General features: G+C 52.7%; 6 protein-coding genes across 9 annotated transcripts; 3 read left to right on the top strand and 3 right to left on the bottom strand.

Annotated features, from left to right (window-relative positions):
• Positions 1–1,152: 1,152 nt before the first annotated feature.
• Positions 1,153–2,462, top strand: J3458_004345 (uncharacterized protein; the record flags this gene model as incomplete). Its single annotated transcript, XM_007809882.2, has 3 exons — positions 1,153–1,398; positions 1,455–1,637; positions 1,692–2,462. The coding sequence occupies 3 exons, from the start codon at positions 1,153–1,155 to the stop codon at positions 2,460–2,462; spliced, it is 1,200 nt and encodes a 399-aa protein (XP_007808073.2).
• Positions 2,463–4,204: 1,742 nt separating this feature from the next.
• On the top strand, positions 4,205–6,350 carry J3458_004344 (uncharacterized protein; the record flags this gene model as incomplete). Its single annotated transcript, XM_066118162.1, has 2 exons — positions 4,205–4,250; positions 4,324–6,350. The coding sequence occupies exon 2, from the start codon at positions 4,536–4,538 to the stop codon at positions 6,348–6,350; it is 1,815 nt and encodes a 604-aa protein (XP_065976762.1). The 5' UTR covers positions 4,205–4,250; positions 4,324–4,535.
• J3458_004343 (uncharacterized protein) lies at positions 4,768–9,308 on the bottom strand. Of its 3 annotated transcripts, XM_066118160.1 has the most exons (4): positions 8,914–9,308; positions 8,688–8,784; positions 7,306–8,627; positions 4,768–7,249 (listed from the first exon to the last, which is right to left on the bottom strand). In XM_066118160.1, exons 1-4 carry the CDS (start codon positions 9,102–9,104, stop codon positions 6,466–6,468), a joined length of 2,394 nt encoding a protein of 797 aa, XP_065976760.1. In that variant the 5' UTR covers positions 9,105–9,308; the 3' UTR covers positions 4,768–6,465. The 3 variants fall into 3 exon arrangements, with proteins under 3 accessions (XP_065976760.1, XP_065976761.1, XP_065976759.1); XM_066118161.1 differs by having other exon boundaries at positions 7,306–8,841; positions 8,912–9,308; XM_066118159.1 differs by having other exon boundaries at positions 6,046–8,627.
• Positions 9,309–9,882: 574 nt separating this feature from the next.
• J3458_004342 (uncharacterized protein) lies at positions 9,883–11,629 on the top strand. 2 transcript variants are annotated; one of them, XM_066118158.1, is made up of 3 exons: positions 9,883–10,113; positions 10,173–10,960; positions 11,038–11,629. In XM_066118158.1, coding segments are annotated over exons 1-3 (1,344 nt in total). In that variant the 5' UTR covers positions 9,883–10,111; the 3' UTR covers positions 11,592–11,629. The 2 variants fall into 2 exon arrangements, with proteins under 2 accessions (XP_065976758.1, XP_007808076.1); XM_007809885.2 differs by having other exon boundaries at positions 9,883–10,960.
• On the bottom strand, positions 11,630–13,313 carry BIO2_1 (biotin synthase). Its single transcript, XM_007809886.2, has 2 exons — positions 12,689–13,313; positions 11,630–12,602 (listed from the first exon to the last, which is right to left on the bottom strand). The coding sequence occupies exons 1-2, from the start codon at positions 13,016–13,018 to the stop codon at positions 11,673–11,675; spliced, it is 1,260 nt and encodes a 419-aa protein (XP_007808077.2). The 5' UTR covers positions 13,019–13,313; the 3' UTR covers positions 11,630–11,672.
• Positions 13,314–14,434: 1,121 nt separating this feature from the next.
• Positions 14,435–14,755, bottom strand: J3458_004340 (uncharacterized protein; the record flags this gene model as incomplete). The annotated part of the gene is made up of 1 exon (XM_066118157.1): positions 14,435–14,755. One exon carries the CDS (start codon positions 14,753–14,755, stop codon positions 14,435–14,437), a length of 321 nt encoding a protein of 106 aa, XP_065976757.1.
• Positions 14,756–16,231: the final 1,476 nt, after the last annotated feature.

Raw genomic sequence — 16,231 nt, 5'->3', positions numbered from 1 at the left:
TGCCTAAGGTCAGTATTTCTCAACGAGGAACAGCATTGCTCCAGAATGGCGCGTGTTTGCTGGCTTGACAGGGAACAGGTAACTTATCGGGTCGTTCCCGTCAATTGGAAGGTTCCCGACACAGGCTAGAAGTGGCAATTCCTGCTTTCACTACTCCGTAGCAAAGATCGCCATGACAGCCTTGGCAACCAACATGTGTACAGTACAATACAATACGATACAAATGCACAACGTTGGCCGAAGCCAAGGAAATAAATCGCCACGGTCTACAACGGCCCAATCCCCCACAACGGGCTATTAATCCTGCCTCACAGCACAGCTACTTCGTTATGGACTCTGGAGCAACTCAGAGCAGAACCCAGTGCACTACAGTGTCGGAATGTGCCGTTGTTCGGCATGTGAAGTGGAGGTTCAGCCAGGGTGCTTCCCCAATCTGAAGTTGTCCTTTGTGTGGGGAATTCTACCACCAACATGTACGTGGAGTAGAGTTTGTCCACTTCACTCTACGAGATTCGTCTTGAAATTTACGTCGCCCTCATGGTCCATGGCACACCCGTTGCGCAAAACCAGTACACGGGTGCCATGTGTAGATTGCGCAAATATCGGCAAAATAAGCCAATGCTGTAACGAAAGTGTACATGTATCTGAACGTGTCTCGATGACACAAGCACCCTGCTGAGGATGCCTCGAGTCAAACCAGGCGAACGCCAGAGGGCAATGGCCCCCAAAGTCCGGACTGGCTGCAAAACATGCAAGTTAGTCTAATGTCTGTTCCGCTGTTCCGCTGAAATCCTCATACTAATTCAAGTGTCCAATAGAAGTCTGCATAGGGTTCTGTCTTGTCTTATCACATGGAGTAGAGTGCTGACATCTGAGCTTAGTTCGGAGGATCAAGTGCGACGAGGGACGCCCCGCGTGTGAAAGATGTGAGTTAACCTCAGAAGCCGATTGTCAGACAAGATGGCAGGCTGACAGTCTCCTATAGGCTGCAAGACTGGCCGCATCTGCGACGGATATGATAGTCCTCTGGCGACGGGCGTCACCACACCGTCTCTGACTCTGACTCGCATTGCTTCATCATCCGGCACGACCCAAGAAGTCCGAGCATTGCAGTTCTTCGTAGAGCGCACTGCCGTACAATTCGGAACATTCATGCCAGACGACTTGTGGAGCAGCCGGGTCCTCCAACTAGCCCATTCTAACACTTGCATCCGACATGCTTTGGTTGCATTGTCATCGTATCATGAGCGATACTGGAGCCGGGATGTAGGTGGTGAAACGTCATATGGCCTGCGTCAATACAATTTGGCGATTAGCGAGCTTGTTAAATCCGGGGCTGACCGACCGTCGTATCTCCACATCCAACTTGTTTCTTGCACAATATTTATCTGCATTGAGGTAAGAATTGCAAGTCAGCTGGCAACTGAAGGTCGCAAGACTGACTATGCTACTAGATTCTCCGGAGGAATATAAGTAATGCCATGTACCTCTTCAAATACGGCTGTAGAATGATCGAAGGGGCTATGAAGCAGGTCAGAAAAGGGGGATACGTTGGTGGTGCTACGGGAATATCTATTGAGCCCATTATTAGGCTTGTGGAGGCATTTTTTGCTCGTATATCGACTCAAGTCTTTCTCGTGAGTAAGCTCTAGGCCTTAAACGCGTACTGCAACTTACTAACTCGGTCTGAGGCTATCGGAGGCGATATTGATCACAAGCTTGCCGACATCATTTCGCCCATGCTAAAGCTTCGCATGGTAACTATGACACCTAAGCCAACACTGTCGTCAATCCAAGAGGCACGGGATTCTTTGCTCAAGCTGGCCTTGCAATACAGACGCGATATGACGATGGCGCAATCCAAAGCCTTGGGTATCCGATTCGACGCTTGGACGGAGGCGTTTGATGAGTTTTGTAGGACCGTTGACCGGAACAGCCTGAACTCAACAGAGAAGCGGGCGTTTGCACTGTTAGAACTACACAAGCGATACTTGTATATCAATATCGCGGCATTGAATCAAGCCGACCGTGAGGATCCATCGATGTGGGATTTGTGGACAGATCAGTTCCGCGAAATGGTCGAATTTGCAACAGAGGCTGGCGGGCTTGATGTTGCAGATGCACCAGCTGATAACCAACCGCAATTTTATATGGAAATTGGCATACTGCCAGCACTTTTCTTCCTAAGTTCCAAATGCCGAGACCCGGAAGTGCGACGGCGGGCGATAGACATCATGGAGACCAACCATATTCAAGAAGGCATATGGAATAGCAAGATGGCGGCCAAGGTCGCTAAGAGAGTCATTGCGCTCGAGGAAGGCGAGTTTATTGTCAAGTCGAGCAACGACATCGACGGTCTAGCTCGAGTGCGGCGAGTAGCGGTCCATGCTGGTCCAGAAGTGGCTTATCTGAATGTAGGCTATGAATTGCACTGTGGCTGGGTACAAGAAGAGCTGGACTAATGCGATATGGAACGAGCGCGGTGGTGTTAGACATGATGAGTTTGACGATGACGCCACTTGTGCCATGGGAAGCCACCGTAGACCAATGTCAACATTGCATCCTAACTCACTTGCTTGGGATAGGGTTGAAAGAAGCTGATATGCCACTCATGGAGAAGCGTTGAGGAATGTGAAGTGAGAAGACGTCTTAGGACGACCAGTGGCAAGGGCAACGACATGAAAGAATGCCGAACAATGAAGCCTAAAGGATTGATAGAAAGTGGAAAGAAAGGGAGGAGGAAAACAACGCTCCAGCGTCAAAGGGATAACTGGGCAATAGGCTAGTCATGTACGAAGCGAATGGCTTCTACGGCTCCAAGGATGCCCCCCAGAAAGACAGAGGGGTAGTCGAAGTATATAGCTAGGGACTTTCAATAAGTATGTATGCTTCGCCCCTCACAGAAGTGCCATCGGATACTCAGATACTGTCACGGTTGGCTGTTGGCCCGTCGTCGTAGTTAATGCGATGCATCGTGCATGCATGGAGATATCAGACCTCTGGAGGCTGGTATACCCCGATGTGAATGGCTAGGTCGTATGCCGATGGGTGCCAGCCTTTGTTGCCCGGCAGGCTCGGTCGGAAGCGAAGAGGGTCCGGTGCAATACATACTTAAGTACGTAGTCCAATGGATTGATGAACAGCGAAGTGTATGTCCGGTACTGAAGCCAGGCGTGCCTAGCGTGCCCTCAAATTTTAGTGGTGTGAAATCTGGAAGAAGATCGCCGCCCTGGCAACATCGAGCCGTCTGGTCTGGTCAATTACTCCATGTCCAAGTCGATTTGTCTCCGACGCCACTAAACCCAGATGGAGCACTTGGCGGGCCTTGTAGCGGCCAGCTCCCCAGTTGGTTGGCTGATTCGTACGCTCGGCTGGGGGCGACATGGAGCACTTGAGGCTTGAGCCGGCCAAGCTCGAAGCGAAGCGAAGCGAAGCTGTCTGGTCACTGGCGGCGCAGACGAATGAGAGCAGGGCGACAGCCAGGTTTGGAAGGTTGGCTTATCAGCTTAGTCGCAAGTGCCTGGCAGGTGCCTGACAGGTGCCAACAAGTACTACGGAGTAAAGTCTATTGCATGTGGCGAATTATGCATCCTAGTAACCATGCTCGCGTACCCGTGTGCCTAGACCCATGCTAGCATCCAAGGATCCTCGATTCCTTAACTCAGCAACACCACCATCTTGCCCCTCTATCGACCTTTGGGGGCCCTCTGATGATTCATCAGCCCCGTAATATCGAGTCTAATATGTTATATTATACATTAAATTGAGTAGGTTGGCTAGTGTGTACTGAGTTAGGTCCCGGTGGCGCTGGCGTTTCTAGCTCAGCTCAGGATGAGCCTGGTCACGATGCCAGGCTTCAACTTGGAGCTTTCCATGTTACCCCAGACGAAATCAGCTGGTGGACCTTTCGCATGGGGTAATGCATTCAATGTGTTGGTTTCTTCCTTCTCCTGCTTTTGATTCTCGCTGCGGCATGATATCCTACCACTTTCTTTCTCCCGTTCTTTTTTTTTTTCCGCCTTTGTATTTCGCTGCCGGTCGTGTGTTACCGCATCTTATACGCAAAGGCAATAACAAAGATGCGTCTTGCGGCCATACTGTCGGCGTTGGTGGCGTGCAATCTTGGATTGACAGCGGCAGAGTTGGACCACGAGAAGCTTCAGCGATCATTGGAGGCACGGACATGGGCGCGCGAGACTCGAGATTTAACCAGTTTACTTGGTGAATTGGATACTTGTAACGGTTGCAAGGTTGGCGTTCCCGCATTTCCACCTTACTTGTGGACTTCGGTTAGTAGGGAGGGCTAACACGATGATGATTCAGAGGGTTCTCTCAGTCCTCAAGGCTTTGGTCAAGACTGGAGACGCAGCCCTCATCTTCCTGGGCAAAAAGCTCTGCAAAATAAGCAGTGTCAGTACCAGCTGCACCACAATTTGTTTTGCGCAAAACCTAATGCTTTGCAGTCCTATGACGAGGAATTCTGCACTGGAGTTGTCGAGCGCGAGGCACCTTCGATTGCTTCTATAATCAGAACCATGAAAATTGGATCCGACTCTTCTATCCATTTCTGTATGAGTTTCCTCGGAGTGTGCGATGCCCCAAAAATCGATGAATGGAATGTCGAGTTTGCGTTCCAGAAGTCTTGCCATGGGCCCAAGGACAAGATCCTCAAAGACCAAGACAGAGAGATTATCCAGGTCGTTCATTTCTCGGATATTCATGTCGACCCTTTGTACGAGAAGGGATCTAACACCAAGTGTGACAAACCCACATGCTGCCGATCCTACACTGAGGGTGACAAGCCGGGCAAGACGAAGAATCCCGCGGGACCATTTGGCGATCACGCATGTGATTCTCCGATTACTCTGGAGAAGAGCATGTACGAGTTCATCAAAAAGGATTTTCCACATGCTGCTTTCTCTCTCTTCACTGGCGACATTGTCGACCACGGTCTTTGGAATACCAGCAAGTCTTATAACGAAGACCTCATCCAACACTCGTATGAGATGATGACTGAGAACCTCGATATTGTGTATGGAACTACTGGTAACCACGAGGTTCACCCACCAAACATCTTTGAGCCCGTGTCCATAGGAAATGAAACTCAATGGGTTTATGACAGCCTTTCCAGGCAGTGGTCTCGCTGGATTGGAAACTCATCCATGGTACAGGCCCGGGCCGTTGGTGCCTACTCCACCAGGTACCCCAAGGGCAATCTTCGCATTATTTCTCTCAACACCAACATGTACTACCGACTCAACTTTATTCTGTACCAGGAAGCGCTTGAGAAAGATCCCAATGGCCAGTTTAACTGGTTGGTCAAGGAACTCGAAGCTGCGGAGACGATCGGCGAGAATGTGTACATCATCGGCCACATGCCAATGGGAGATGCAGACGCCCTGCCCGGCGGTTCCAACTACTTCGATCAGATTGTCAACCGCTACTCCAATACCATAAAGGCCATGTTCTTTGGCCACACCCACCTTGACCATTTCGAAATCAGCTACTCCAATTACACTGAACGTACTCACGAAAATGCCGTTGCGATTTCCTACATTTGCCCCTCGCTAACCCCCACAGCCGGCATGCCGTCCTTCAAAGTCTACGACGTAGACGCAGAGACTTTTGAAGTCATTGATGCCAAAACTTACATTGCCGATATGGACGACCAGAGCTTCCAGACGAGTGGCCCAACGTGGAAGCAGTACTACTCGGCAAAAGAGGCCTATGCTGAAATCATCAAGCCCCGTCTCACAGAGCCCAAAGCAGAGCTATCCCCCGCCTTCTGGCACAACGTCACCGTCGCTTTTGAGAAGAACCAGACCGAATTCGACGCCTACATGGCTCGCAAGTCCCGAGGTTGGCAAGCCGACAAACAGTGCACCGACAAGTGTCGACAGACAGAGATTTGCGCCTTGCGTGCTGGCCGTGCTCAAGATAACTGCTGGGTTCCAACTGCCGGGGTTCACTTCTCCAAGCGAGACGAGTCGGAGCACAACCATAACAAGCATGATGAGTGCGGCTCCTCCGTCGCTAGGGGTCTCCTGAGCAGCCTCATGAGAAGACAGGACATGCTGGAGCTGCTGCAGGACAGCTTTCTGGATGTGGGTGCGAAAATTGAGCCCACTCTAGTGAGGCGAGAGGAGCCATTATCAACTGCTGCCGCCAATGGCACTCAAAGGCAGGATTATTGTGCCGCGGCATCTCTGAATTCGAGTGTTACTGGGAATCCTACGGGCAGTGTGGGCACCGCCACGGTTACGGGGAGTGCTGCTCGTGGGCTTGGACTTGTGGCTTTTCGGTCCATGGGCATTCTTCTTCTTTTGGCTTTTGAAGTCCTCTCATCTTGATGGTCGCTATGGGCCCATATCTAGTCATGGGATAGTGGGGGGTGGCCCAGAGAGAGAGATGGCGGTTGCATCAAGGATTGCCATGTAACTGTATGTAAAAGCATCGTCATTAGAATTAATTCTTCCGCGCAAGGCTCTCCGTCAATAGCTCAGAAAGCTGCCTCACGCTCGTCTCGGACGTTACCTGACTAGCCATTACATACAAGACATTTCCCAATACACGACTATGCACGTTCCAAGGGCCGCCCTCTCCGTCTGCTCTACCCAGACCCAAGCTCTCCCTCAACCCCAGTGCGGCGTTGCTACTATATCCCGCGCCAGCTTCATCTCTCAAATGGATTGCCAAGACGCTGCCCAGAGCCCATACCCCCATCACCTTGTCCGTCTGGCGGGACAGCCGTTCGACAAACTCCCTCGGCCACGTAGACCACACATCAATCTGCGCTTCACTCTGACCAGAATGCTGCGTCCATCCTCGCGTCTTTGCCCAGTCCCATTCCCCACGGTTTTCCATGTCCTGCATCTCCTTCACCGACTCTAAAGCAACCTGGCATCCAATCGGGTGGGCGGTGTAGCTGTGTCCATGGAGCAAAGCATCCGTCTTGTCGGGGCTTAGGAAGATTTTGAAGATATTTTCCGATGCAAGCGTCGTGCATAGCGGCACAAGACCGCCAGTGAGCAGCTTTGCGTGAACGGAAATATCAGGGTGCACGCCCAGGAAGGAGGAGGGCGTGAAGCGGCCGAGGCGGTAGAGACCCGTGAAGACTTCGTCAAAGACGACGGGGAGACCGGTCCATTCATTCGGGTCTTGGGCTTCATCCGCGGAGAGGGCCGACTCGCCAAAGAGATGGGGGGACTCGCGGACCGTGTTGACGAGGGTTCGTTGGAACAAGGGGTCACTCGGGCCTCTGTTAGTAACTGGGAGGACGGTAGTTTGTTTCCGGAGGGCACTTACACAAACTGCATGCCTCCGGCACCGAGGACGACGGGTTCCAGCATCAGGGCGCCGAATTTGTGGCCCTGGTTCCTCAGCCGTCGCAGCGCAGACGTGACGTATGTCTTGTACACGCCGTGTTCGCCGTTTGCCTCGCGGCCCGCGACGTCGAATATCTCGCGCAGCGAACTATACGTCCCTCCCCGGCCGAGGCTCTCCTGCAGCCCGTCGGCCACGGAAACAGTCCATTTCCCGTCCCTGCACAGGACGGTAGGGTAGTCGAGCCAGTGCCCCTTGCCCTGGTACCACTCAATCTTCTCGTTGTAGATGCCCGGCTCGGCGCAGTCCATGGCCCCCATGGTATCGCCATGATACGAGCCCTTGAGCCCCAAAATGTCCAGTTTCTGGGTCGTGTCCCAGCCGTAGCGCTTCCGCGCGGCCCGCAGACCCATCTTGATGGCGACCTCTATTCCCGTGCTCCCGTTGTCGGAGTAGAAGACGCGGTTGAGGCGCGGGTTCCTGATGCCGTCGAGGAGCGTTTCCGCGAGGGCCATGGCGGGCTGGTGGACGGCCGAGGCGAACATGACGTGGCCGTAGCGGCCGGCGGCATACGCGGCTGCCATTGTGAGCTTCGGGTTGGAGTGGCCCAGGCCTTGCGTCCACCACGATGCCGAGGCGTCGAAGGATGAGCGGAGGACGGGCGTGTCGGGGGACGGGGTCGCGGCCGGCGGCGCCAGCGTCTGGAAGTAGTCGCCGTGGGCCGAGTCGATGGTCATGATGTCCTTGGGTCCGACGAGGCTCTGTTGCGTAAAGGGGTACCAGATGTGCTTGCTGGCTCGTGTGGCCATTGTATCCAGGTTTCTTAACCGGGCCGCGTGGTTACGGTCCAATGCCTGCAGTACCTGGCCGGTGATTTCAGCCAAGTCCTCGCGATGGTAGTAGTTCTCCATGGCGTCTGCATCCTGCTTGGGATTGTCGTGTTTCTCGGGCGGCTGTAGCAAGCTGGTGACGGGAATGCCGTGTTGCTTGCGGAAGTAGTCCTCGAGATAGCGATAGTTTTCATAGCTGTCATCCTTGAAGAGGAGCACGGATTCTACGTCGTAGCCGCGGATCCGGAGAGACTCAAAGGCCGAAATTGTCTGCGAGATACCTCCGAGCCGAGAGTCGCCGACCATGAGAGACGGAGCGCGCAAGGGCATGTATAAGTCGGCTTGAGTCTTGCCAGAGGGTCCGGGGGAATGTACGCCTCCAGCCGTCTCCATGAACAGCCATCCGTTTCTAGCAGCGCATTGGGCTGCAAAGGCACGGCACTTGGCCAATAGTTCTTCTTCTGATGGTATGGGCTATCACCGTGTTAGTTATATTGGTCTTTGGGCTGCGACTGGCGGGCTTGTTTCTTTTACTCTTCCAGATGCGATGGCTGCGGTGTGAGGGCTGCACGGTATATCATATTGGTAGAGGGTGTTGCGGGCTACTCCTGGTGCAAACCGGCTTATATGCCTGCTCAATCTAATTAGATGTAACCTGCAGTGTCAAGTTTGTTCAAAGAGCAGTCATCTATACAAAAGGTGTGTGCTGTTGTTAGTCACGGCACTTGACGATAGAATGAGGCTGCAAAGAGACTTACACCGATCATCAGCTTCGTCCCCGGGGCCAGTAGAAACAGGCTTCAGAAATGCCACATGCTCTTCTTTCCAGAGCTTCTTGGCCGTCCGGGCAAGCAACGTGGTGAAAATGGTCTTGCCGACGTCTGTATTCGCGCCGAACACCTGGTACACACGGAGGGAGCGCCAAAGCAGCGAGGCCAACGGCGACTTCATGGTGCCTCGAGGTCCAACTACAACAGGCAAATCACGGCCTCTGGCGCAGAAGTTGACAAGCACGGCATTGAGCAACGTCGTGAGCAACTGGATCAACTCGGATGTGCGCAGTTATACCAAGCAGTTATACAAGGGCCGGCATCGCGGTGTTTTGTTGGGTCGCGGCGAACCGGCGGTACGAGGTACGAGGTACATGGACGGTACAAGGTACATGGTACTCCGTTCTTGGATCTGTTCTATCCCCTAAAGCAGCGAAGACTACAATTACCTACCTACTAGTAGGTACCTAGGTAGGTATGTAGCTGCGGGGATAAGCAACCAATTGAAAGCTTGAGTTTACATGGTACCTTAATCCCTTAGCATTTTATGTAATAATATAAGTACCCATAAAAATCTAGGTTACAAAACGCTGTACATCATAAACGCTATAATCTTCACTATTATTAATGTCACTTGACGTCACCAGCTGCTACCCGGGGCCCTGTGGATACTGTGACCTAGTTGTAGTCTTCGCTGCATCATCCACATGGATCGTGTGGGGATGCTCCCAGGTGCCCATTTGGCGCTGCAAACCACTCCGATCTTCCAGTCTCCAAGGAGAACAGAGGCCCAAGGCCCGCCGCCAACAATCTCCAGCACAGGGGCTTAAGCCGCTTCACAAGGTGGTTGAGCCGAAGACACCCAAAACCGCCGACGTCTTCCCATGGCGCAGGCAATTCACGTTGAGTCAATTGCGTTGGCCGCCCGGGATCGGACGGATGGCCAACTACCAGAGGCTCTTTTTTCCTGGGCTGGATTGAAACGACAACCCAGTTGCCCGGTGCCAGCTCAATTGAATTCTGCAAAGCGCTAACCGCTCATGGTCGTTCAATGGTTTGCAGACGATGGGGCCGTGGGCTTGTCCAGCCCACATGTGTTAATGCATAGCTTGAGATCTTATCACTGAGTGCACTGGCATTTCCGCAGCAATCCTTCCCGGCCTTTCCAGAAAATTAAAAATAAAATATATGTATATAAAAATGAGTCAATTGGCTTCGTCCTACCGGCACTAATCATGACTCCCTCCAGGAGCCGCCTAGACGACACATTCAAGTCGCTTCTCACGCGTCGAGAGCACCAAGGCCGTCTGCGTCGCCTGACTCTCCGTGAACCGGGCGTGGTGGACTTCTCATCCAACGGCTACTTGTCTCTCTCGACAAACCCGCATGTCAGGACGGCTTACATTTCACATCTTCAGAGCTCAAATGAATTCTCGTTGGGATCATGCGGATCGCGGTTATTGGATGGCAACATGGCTCCCGCAGAGAATCTAGAGTCTCAAATCGCCCAATTTCACGGCGCACCGGCGGGTTTACTTTTCAACTCGGGCTTTGAGGCAAACACGGGCCTGTTCAGCTGCGCGCCGCAGCCTGGCGATTACGTCGTGTACGACGAGCTGATACACGCCAGTGTCCACGACGGGATGAAGCTGAGCAGGGCGCGGGCCATGCCGTTTGCGCACAACTGCGTGGACCGGTCTGGTCTGCAGGAATCCTCTGGGCCAAGACCCCTGGACGCGGTGTTGAGCGACTTGCTCAGGGGACAAGACGGCCACAAGGTGAGGAGCGGGCAGACAAACGTGTTTGTTGCGGTAGAGGGCGTATACAGCATGGATGGTGACGCCGCTCCACTCGAGCAAATTGTCGAATGCGTGGAGAAGCATCTCGCTCGAGGCAATGGGCACATAATTGTTGACGAGGCGCACTCAACCGGTTGGATGGGCGAGAGAGGAAGGGGTCTCGTGTGCCAGCTGGGGCTGGAGGAGCGAGTATGGGCGCGGGTGCATACGTTTGGAAAGGCAATGGGTTGCGCTGGAGGTGAGTTTTTTTTCTTCTCTTCTCTCATCTGGCTCGTCAGATGTCATGGCAGGTTTTTATTTTGACACTTTTCCCAGCTATTGTTCTTTGTACGCCGGCTACCCGGTCTTATCTGATCAACTACGCGCGCAGCCTGATATACACCACGGCAATGGGATACCCCATGCTCACTGCTATCCAAACCGTCTACGACCATTTGAAGAGCGGACAAGCAGACGGTCTCTTGACCAACCTGATATCTCTAATGCAGGAGACTCACGCTCTTCTTCTTTCCGTTTGTGAGAAACATAATCCTCCACCCCAACTATTCAGAATCAACACCTCCCCGCCGGAATCACCAATCATTCCCCTATTCTCGGCACAATCAAGGAGTTTGGCTCGACACTGTCAGCAGAGAGGGTACATGGTGCGCCCCATCGTTGCGCCGACAGTTCCCAAAGGCACAGACCGAGTACGGCTATGTCTTCATGCCGCAAATACAGGCTCCGAGGTCCGTGGTTTGTGCATGGCCATTGAGGAGTGGCTTGAGCAGCAACATGCAAGAGACTTGTCTCCGCGGGTTGACGGGGCGCAACTACCATTAGTCGGCGATTTAACATCACTACCGTTGAACGAGCCGAGCAAACTATAAGATGAAGAAATTACTGCGTAATCATATTTTAAAATCTCTTCTTCCATTCATTTTTGTGCTGATTCTATGTGATTTCTGTACTTATGTCTTGCCGGCTTCAATGTCACCAGCACCTTCGACGGGCTTCTTATCAAAGCTCTTCATTGGCTCCAAACCCCATCGGCCAAACATGGCGCTATCCTCATCCCACCCGTTGCAATCGGTAGTCAACATCTTCTCACCAGTGAAAATAGCATTGGCACCCGCCATGAAGCACAGTGCCTGCTTCTCCTCTGACATGGTCTTGCGGCCAGCGGCAATACGAATAATGGTCGCGGGCATGAGGATTCGCGCCGTCGCGATCGTTCTCAGCATGCTCGTAAAGGCAATCGGTGTCGTGTCTCCCAGCGGCGTGCCCTTGATAGGAACAAGGGCGTTGACCGGGAAACTCTCTGGGTGACATGGCAATGTTGAAACGGTGTGAAGCAGACCAACCCTGTCTTCGGATGATTCACCGAGGCCCAAGATGCCGCCGGAGCAGACATTGATACCGGCATCCCGCACGTTGCTCAGCGTCTTGAGACGCTCATCATACGATCTCGTCGTGATGATGGACGGATAGAACTCTCGACTGGTATCAACATTGTGGTTGTAAGCAGTTAGCCCAGCCTCCTTCAACTGCTTCGCCTGCTCAGCATCGATCATGCCAAGCGTGACACAGACCTCCATGCCCATGGCTTTGACGCCCTTTACCATTTCCGTAATGTTCTTGAGGTTGTTTTTGCGGCCGCGCATGTCTCGCCATGCGGCGCCCATGCAGAAGCGGGTGCTACCATTTTCCTTGGCGGTCCTGGCGGCTGCGAGAACTGACTCGACACTTTCGACACGCTTGGCTTCGAGACCAGTGCCCTTCTGGTAACGGGTGGCTTGGGCGCAGTACGAGCAATCTTCGGTGCAGCCGCCAGTTTTGATGTTCATCAATGTGCAGAGTTGAACTTCGCCTGGGCTGTGGAATCGCCTATGGACAAGACTCTGAGCCACGTGCGTCAGTATGTTGGTGCTTATGCCTAGATGGGGGGAAAGCCAAGTCGAGGGCAATCGGGATGGGTCTGACTCACAGCTTGATGTGCCAATTCAAGTAAAGGCTGGTAGTAAATGGCAGAAATCTCCTGTCGTGTCCAATTTTGCCTCGGACCCGTGGCGGCGACGGCATCCTGAAGAATTTTCTTTGCATTGGCTTGTCTAGCGGTGTTCTCGACAACTTCGGGTTGATCGTGGGCCGCAGTCGGCGAGTCTACCAGCGTAGCGCCAGTTCGGGCCTGCTCCATTGACTGCAAGGCAGGTCTAGAAATGGCTGTTGCCGTCCATGGTGCCTGGAATACAGCTGTTGGTCGTGAGCCAACTGACCGTAGTGAATTGAGGCCACTAGTAACAACCGAGGGCCTCATTGTTGAGCCGTGGATGAAGGTATGGTTTGCGCAGTTGAAGATACAGACAGACAGGAAGATAGGACAGGCTAGAGATAAGTACCTAGGTAGGTAGTTGACGGGGTTCAACCAAGCAAGGCTTGGTGATGAAACTTGTTACAAGAACAAAACCACCCGTCTCCGGCACAGTATATCGTAGTCCCGCTCTCCATCGGCTTTTTTATCTTCAGAGTCCTGCCGACGCAAACACTCATGACACTCCGGCGACGAGTTGCTGAGGGAGGGGGTGGGGGCTCGAATCGATAGCCATAGCACACCATCAAATACGCAGCATCCAGATGGACCGGCAACATTGCAAGCGGATCCTGTTGTTTGTCCACTACTCTTGGCTGAATGGGGCAGCCGACGCCAAAATAACCCCAACATTGACAAACGTGGTCTGGTGCCATGCTGTTCTCCTTGCAACTACCAATGGAGTTGATCCTGGTGAACGGGTGATGTCCCTTGCCGTGTCGGGGCAGTTCCAGATATCCTTGGTGTCAATCGCAAGTTCCCTGATACGGCGACGGAATAATGCCTCAACAAACCACTGGCTTGGTGAAGACATCGGGTGGGGATCAATGGCCGTGCGGCGTTGCCAATCTCTATCATGGCTTGCAGGTGTAAAGCTCTCTCGACTGTTTTGAGGTCGGGCATGAAGATGCTGATTTTGCTGGGTTCGACATTAAAAACCTGGGGCATAAAATATCCCGTGCACGGTTGTACAATTCCATTGTGAGTGCGGTTGGTTGGGCTTGCCGGTCCGCCTCAACAACCAGACTCTACCTGAGGAACCCACAAAAAATACAGGCTTGAGAACTGGTGATCGTCAGCGGTGGCGGGTCTTTTGGCACTTGCAACTATCCTGTACCAGTCAGTCAGCCAGCCAGTTCTTTGCCGTTACGTGCCGTTCGTGGGACAGGTTTGGCCTACCGAGCTCACCCGACATACTACATCTGGATGTCTGCCGCTCCGCAGATCCAAGCAAGTCTCTTTCTGGATCGAAGCGTGGAGACGCGGAGAGGTCGTCCTCTGATAAGCAACCACCACCCACCGGCAACTCTGGCCGACATGGTGATTTCTCTCCATCCGACCTCGGGCTAAATCAGGAACAAAATGGCCTCAGCCCTATACAACGGTCCCAAGCACTTCCCCAGACACCGGCTCTCGCCACAGTGGGCAACCATCCGCTGGTTTGTGAGACTAAAACTTAAGTAGTCCTGCTGAGATCTAGCCAAGGGCGAACGGGTTGAAGAGAACGGACCCAATCCTTTAACTCATCATCAAGTGCCCAGTCTCTAGTCACCTTGACAGCCGTGTTTCGTTCCAAGGTGTGACTCTAGCCACCACGGAGAGCAGTTCGCCTGCTTTTTTGAAGACTTGGGTTTAATTTTTTGTTCATTCGGGCGACACTACAGCTACCTGAAGATCCTCGCATACTTTATATTCACTCGCTATGCCCGAGAAATTCTGTTGCCAGACACACTTTGTCAGTTGGTGTTCGACGCAAATCGCCACAGTGGTCATAGCATCGAGATGATCAGCCGCTGTGGTTTTTCTTGTAGTCATATGACCATTTCTCCTAGGTGCAACCAAAAATGGCCCAAGACATTGGATCTTCCTAGCCTTGGCTCTACTTATCACATTGAAGCGGATGGTTCTTTGCCCAGTGTTACCATCAGCTTCGATCTGCGGGCTCTGTCGGAGCATATTGCGCATGTACTTACAAAAGTCGGTATCATGGGTTGGTTTGGAAGCATTCAATACTCACGCTTTCGCTTCTTGAGCCACATGTAATTTCTAATGCTTGTTTCCTTGCATTTCCGGCTTCACGTACCTCAAAAATCCTGGTCAAGTCCTCACGAAACCAGAAGTTCAAGAGTCAGGGTTGCCCTGTGTATGAATCATCCAGAGCATAGCAGCGCATGAATGAATTTGGCCAATGCGGGCAGCACACGTCAAAAGGCATCACAGCAGGTTCTGTGTAAGCGACGTCTCCGTCACGCTCCGACAGTCAGACAATGAAGCCTCACTCGTCGTGGAAAAGCTCTGCTGCTCACTATTCGCTAACGGGTACCTAGAATGCCATGAAAGACAGGATTCTCCGGGGTACTTTTCCTTGCGCCCCATTTATGACAGATAAAAATAAAATCGAGCTATCCTACTCGGTATGTTGTCGGTTCAATGAATACCAGGGCTTGACCAACCAACAGGCCTACCACAAATCGCGCACTCTGTGCAACACGCCGCAACACGACGTGACCACACCTGGGGTCATTTCTAGTTATTGTATCATCACTAGTCAGTCAGCCATGTGTTTCAAATCTAATTTCGTGGCTCGAATTGTGGATGAGGAACGCAGCCTGCAATCCTTCACCGACTGTGCTCGCCAGGGTGAGGATCGCTCAGACCGAGCGTCACAGCAAGGCGACGGTCGTAAATTCCTATACATACAACGCAACACACATGAAGCCAAGACTAGCTGCTTCGATATCCGGACTAGCAGAGATTATGAGTCGGTGTCGCGGTGATGGCAACAACGCACTCGCGCTTTGTTTCGGCCCATGCCGTGACAAAACACCAACTAATCGCTTCGCTTCCCGGATTTTGGCCGCTCATTCAGAACAGTCTGACTGGGCATGTTCCCAAGTATTTTGTATTCTGTCAACAGGGATAAGCGACTTACAAGAATGACGATGACCTGCATAATTGAAGGGACTGTATAGCCGCAAGACCAAATTAGTACGAAACGACCAACCCCGAAAACAGTGCCCAATCCCCTCTCCATCATCACGGCTCCATCATGTCATCAGTTCCACAGTCGCCGTGGCCGCTGGCAATGCTACCATCCAATAGCGTTGCTTCAGTCGCATAGCCATTGTTCAACTTCGTTGACACAGCATGGATGCCTTGACAGGATTTTTGGGTGTTGGACCCAGTCGGAATCCATGGAACCTAAATTTAAAAGGCGGCCCAAGCAAAAGGTGTTGTCGGGGCGGTGCTGTACTCCGCTCGCCCTACCAAACAGGTCTTCGGATCGCGCTCCAGGGCTCAAGGCTAGAGGGAGGCACTGCCTTGCACCAAGCTATCGAGAAGTTGCGTCATAAATGGCTTGTCGCGAGAAGCACTTACAGACCCTTGCGGGGTAGACGGACATGCCAACATGGCGGGGGGGTGGTGGTGGTGGTGGTGGTG

The sequence above is a fragment of the Metarhizium acridum genome (genome assembly GCF_019434415.1).
Source record: "Metarhizium acridum strain ARSEF 324 chromosome Unknown scaffold_29, whole genome shotgun sequence".
Classification (NCBI taxonomy): domain Eukaryota; kingdom Fungi; phylum Ascomycota; class Sordariomycetes; order Hypocreales; family Clavicipitaceae; genus Metarhizium; species Metarhizium acridum.
The sequence above is the reverse complement of the archived record's forward strand: the minus strand, read 5'-3'. Positions and strand labels throughout refer to the sequence as shown.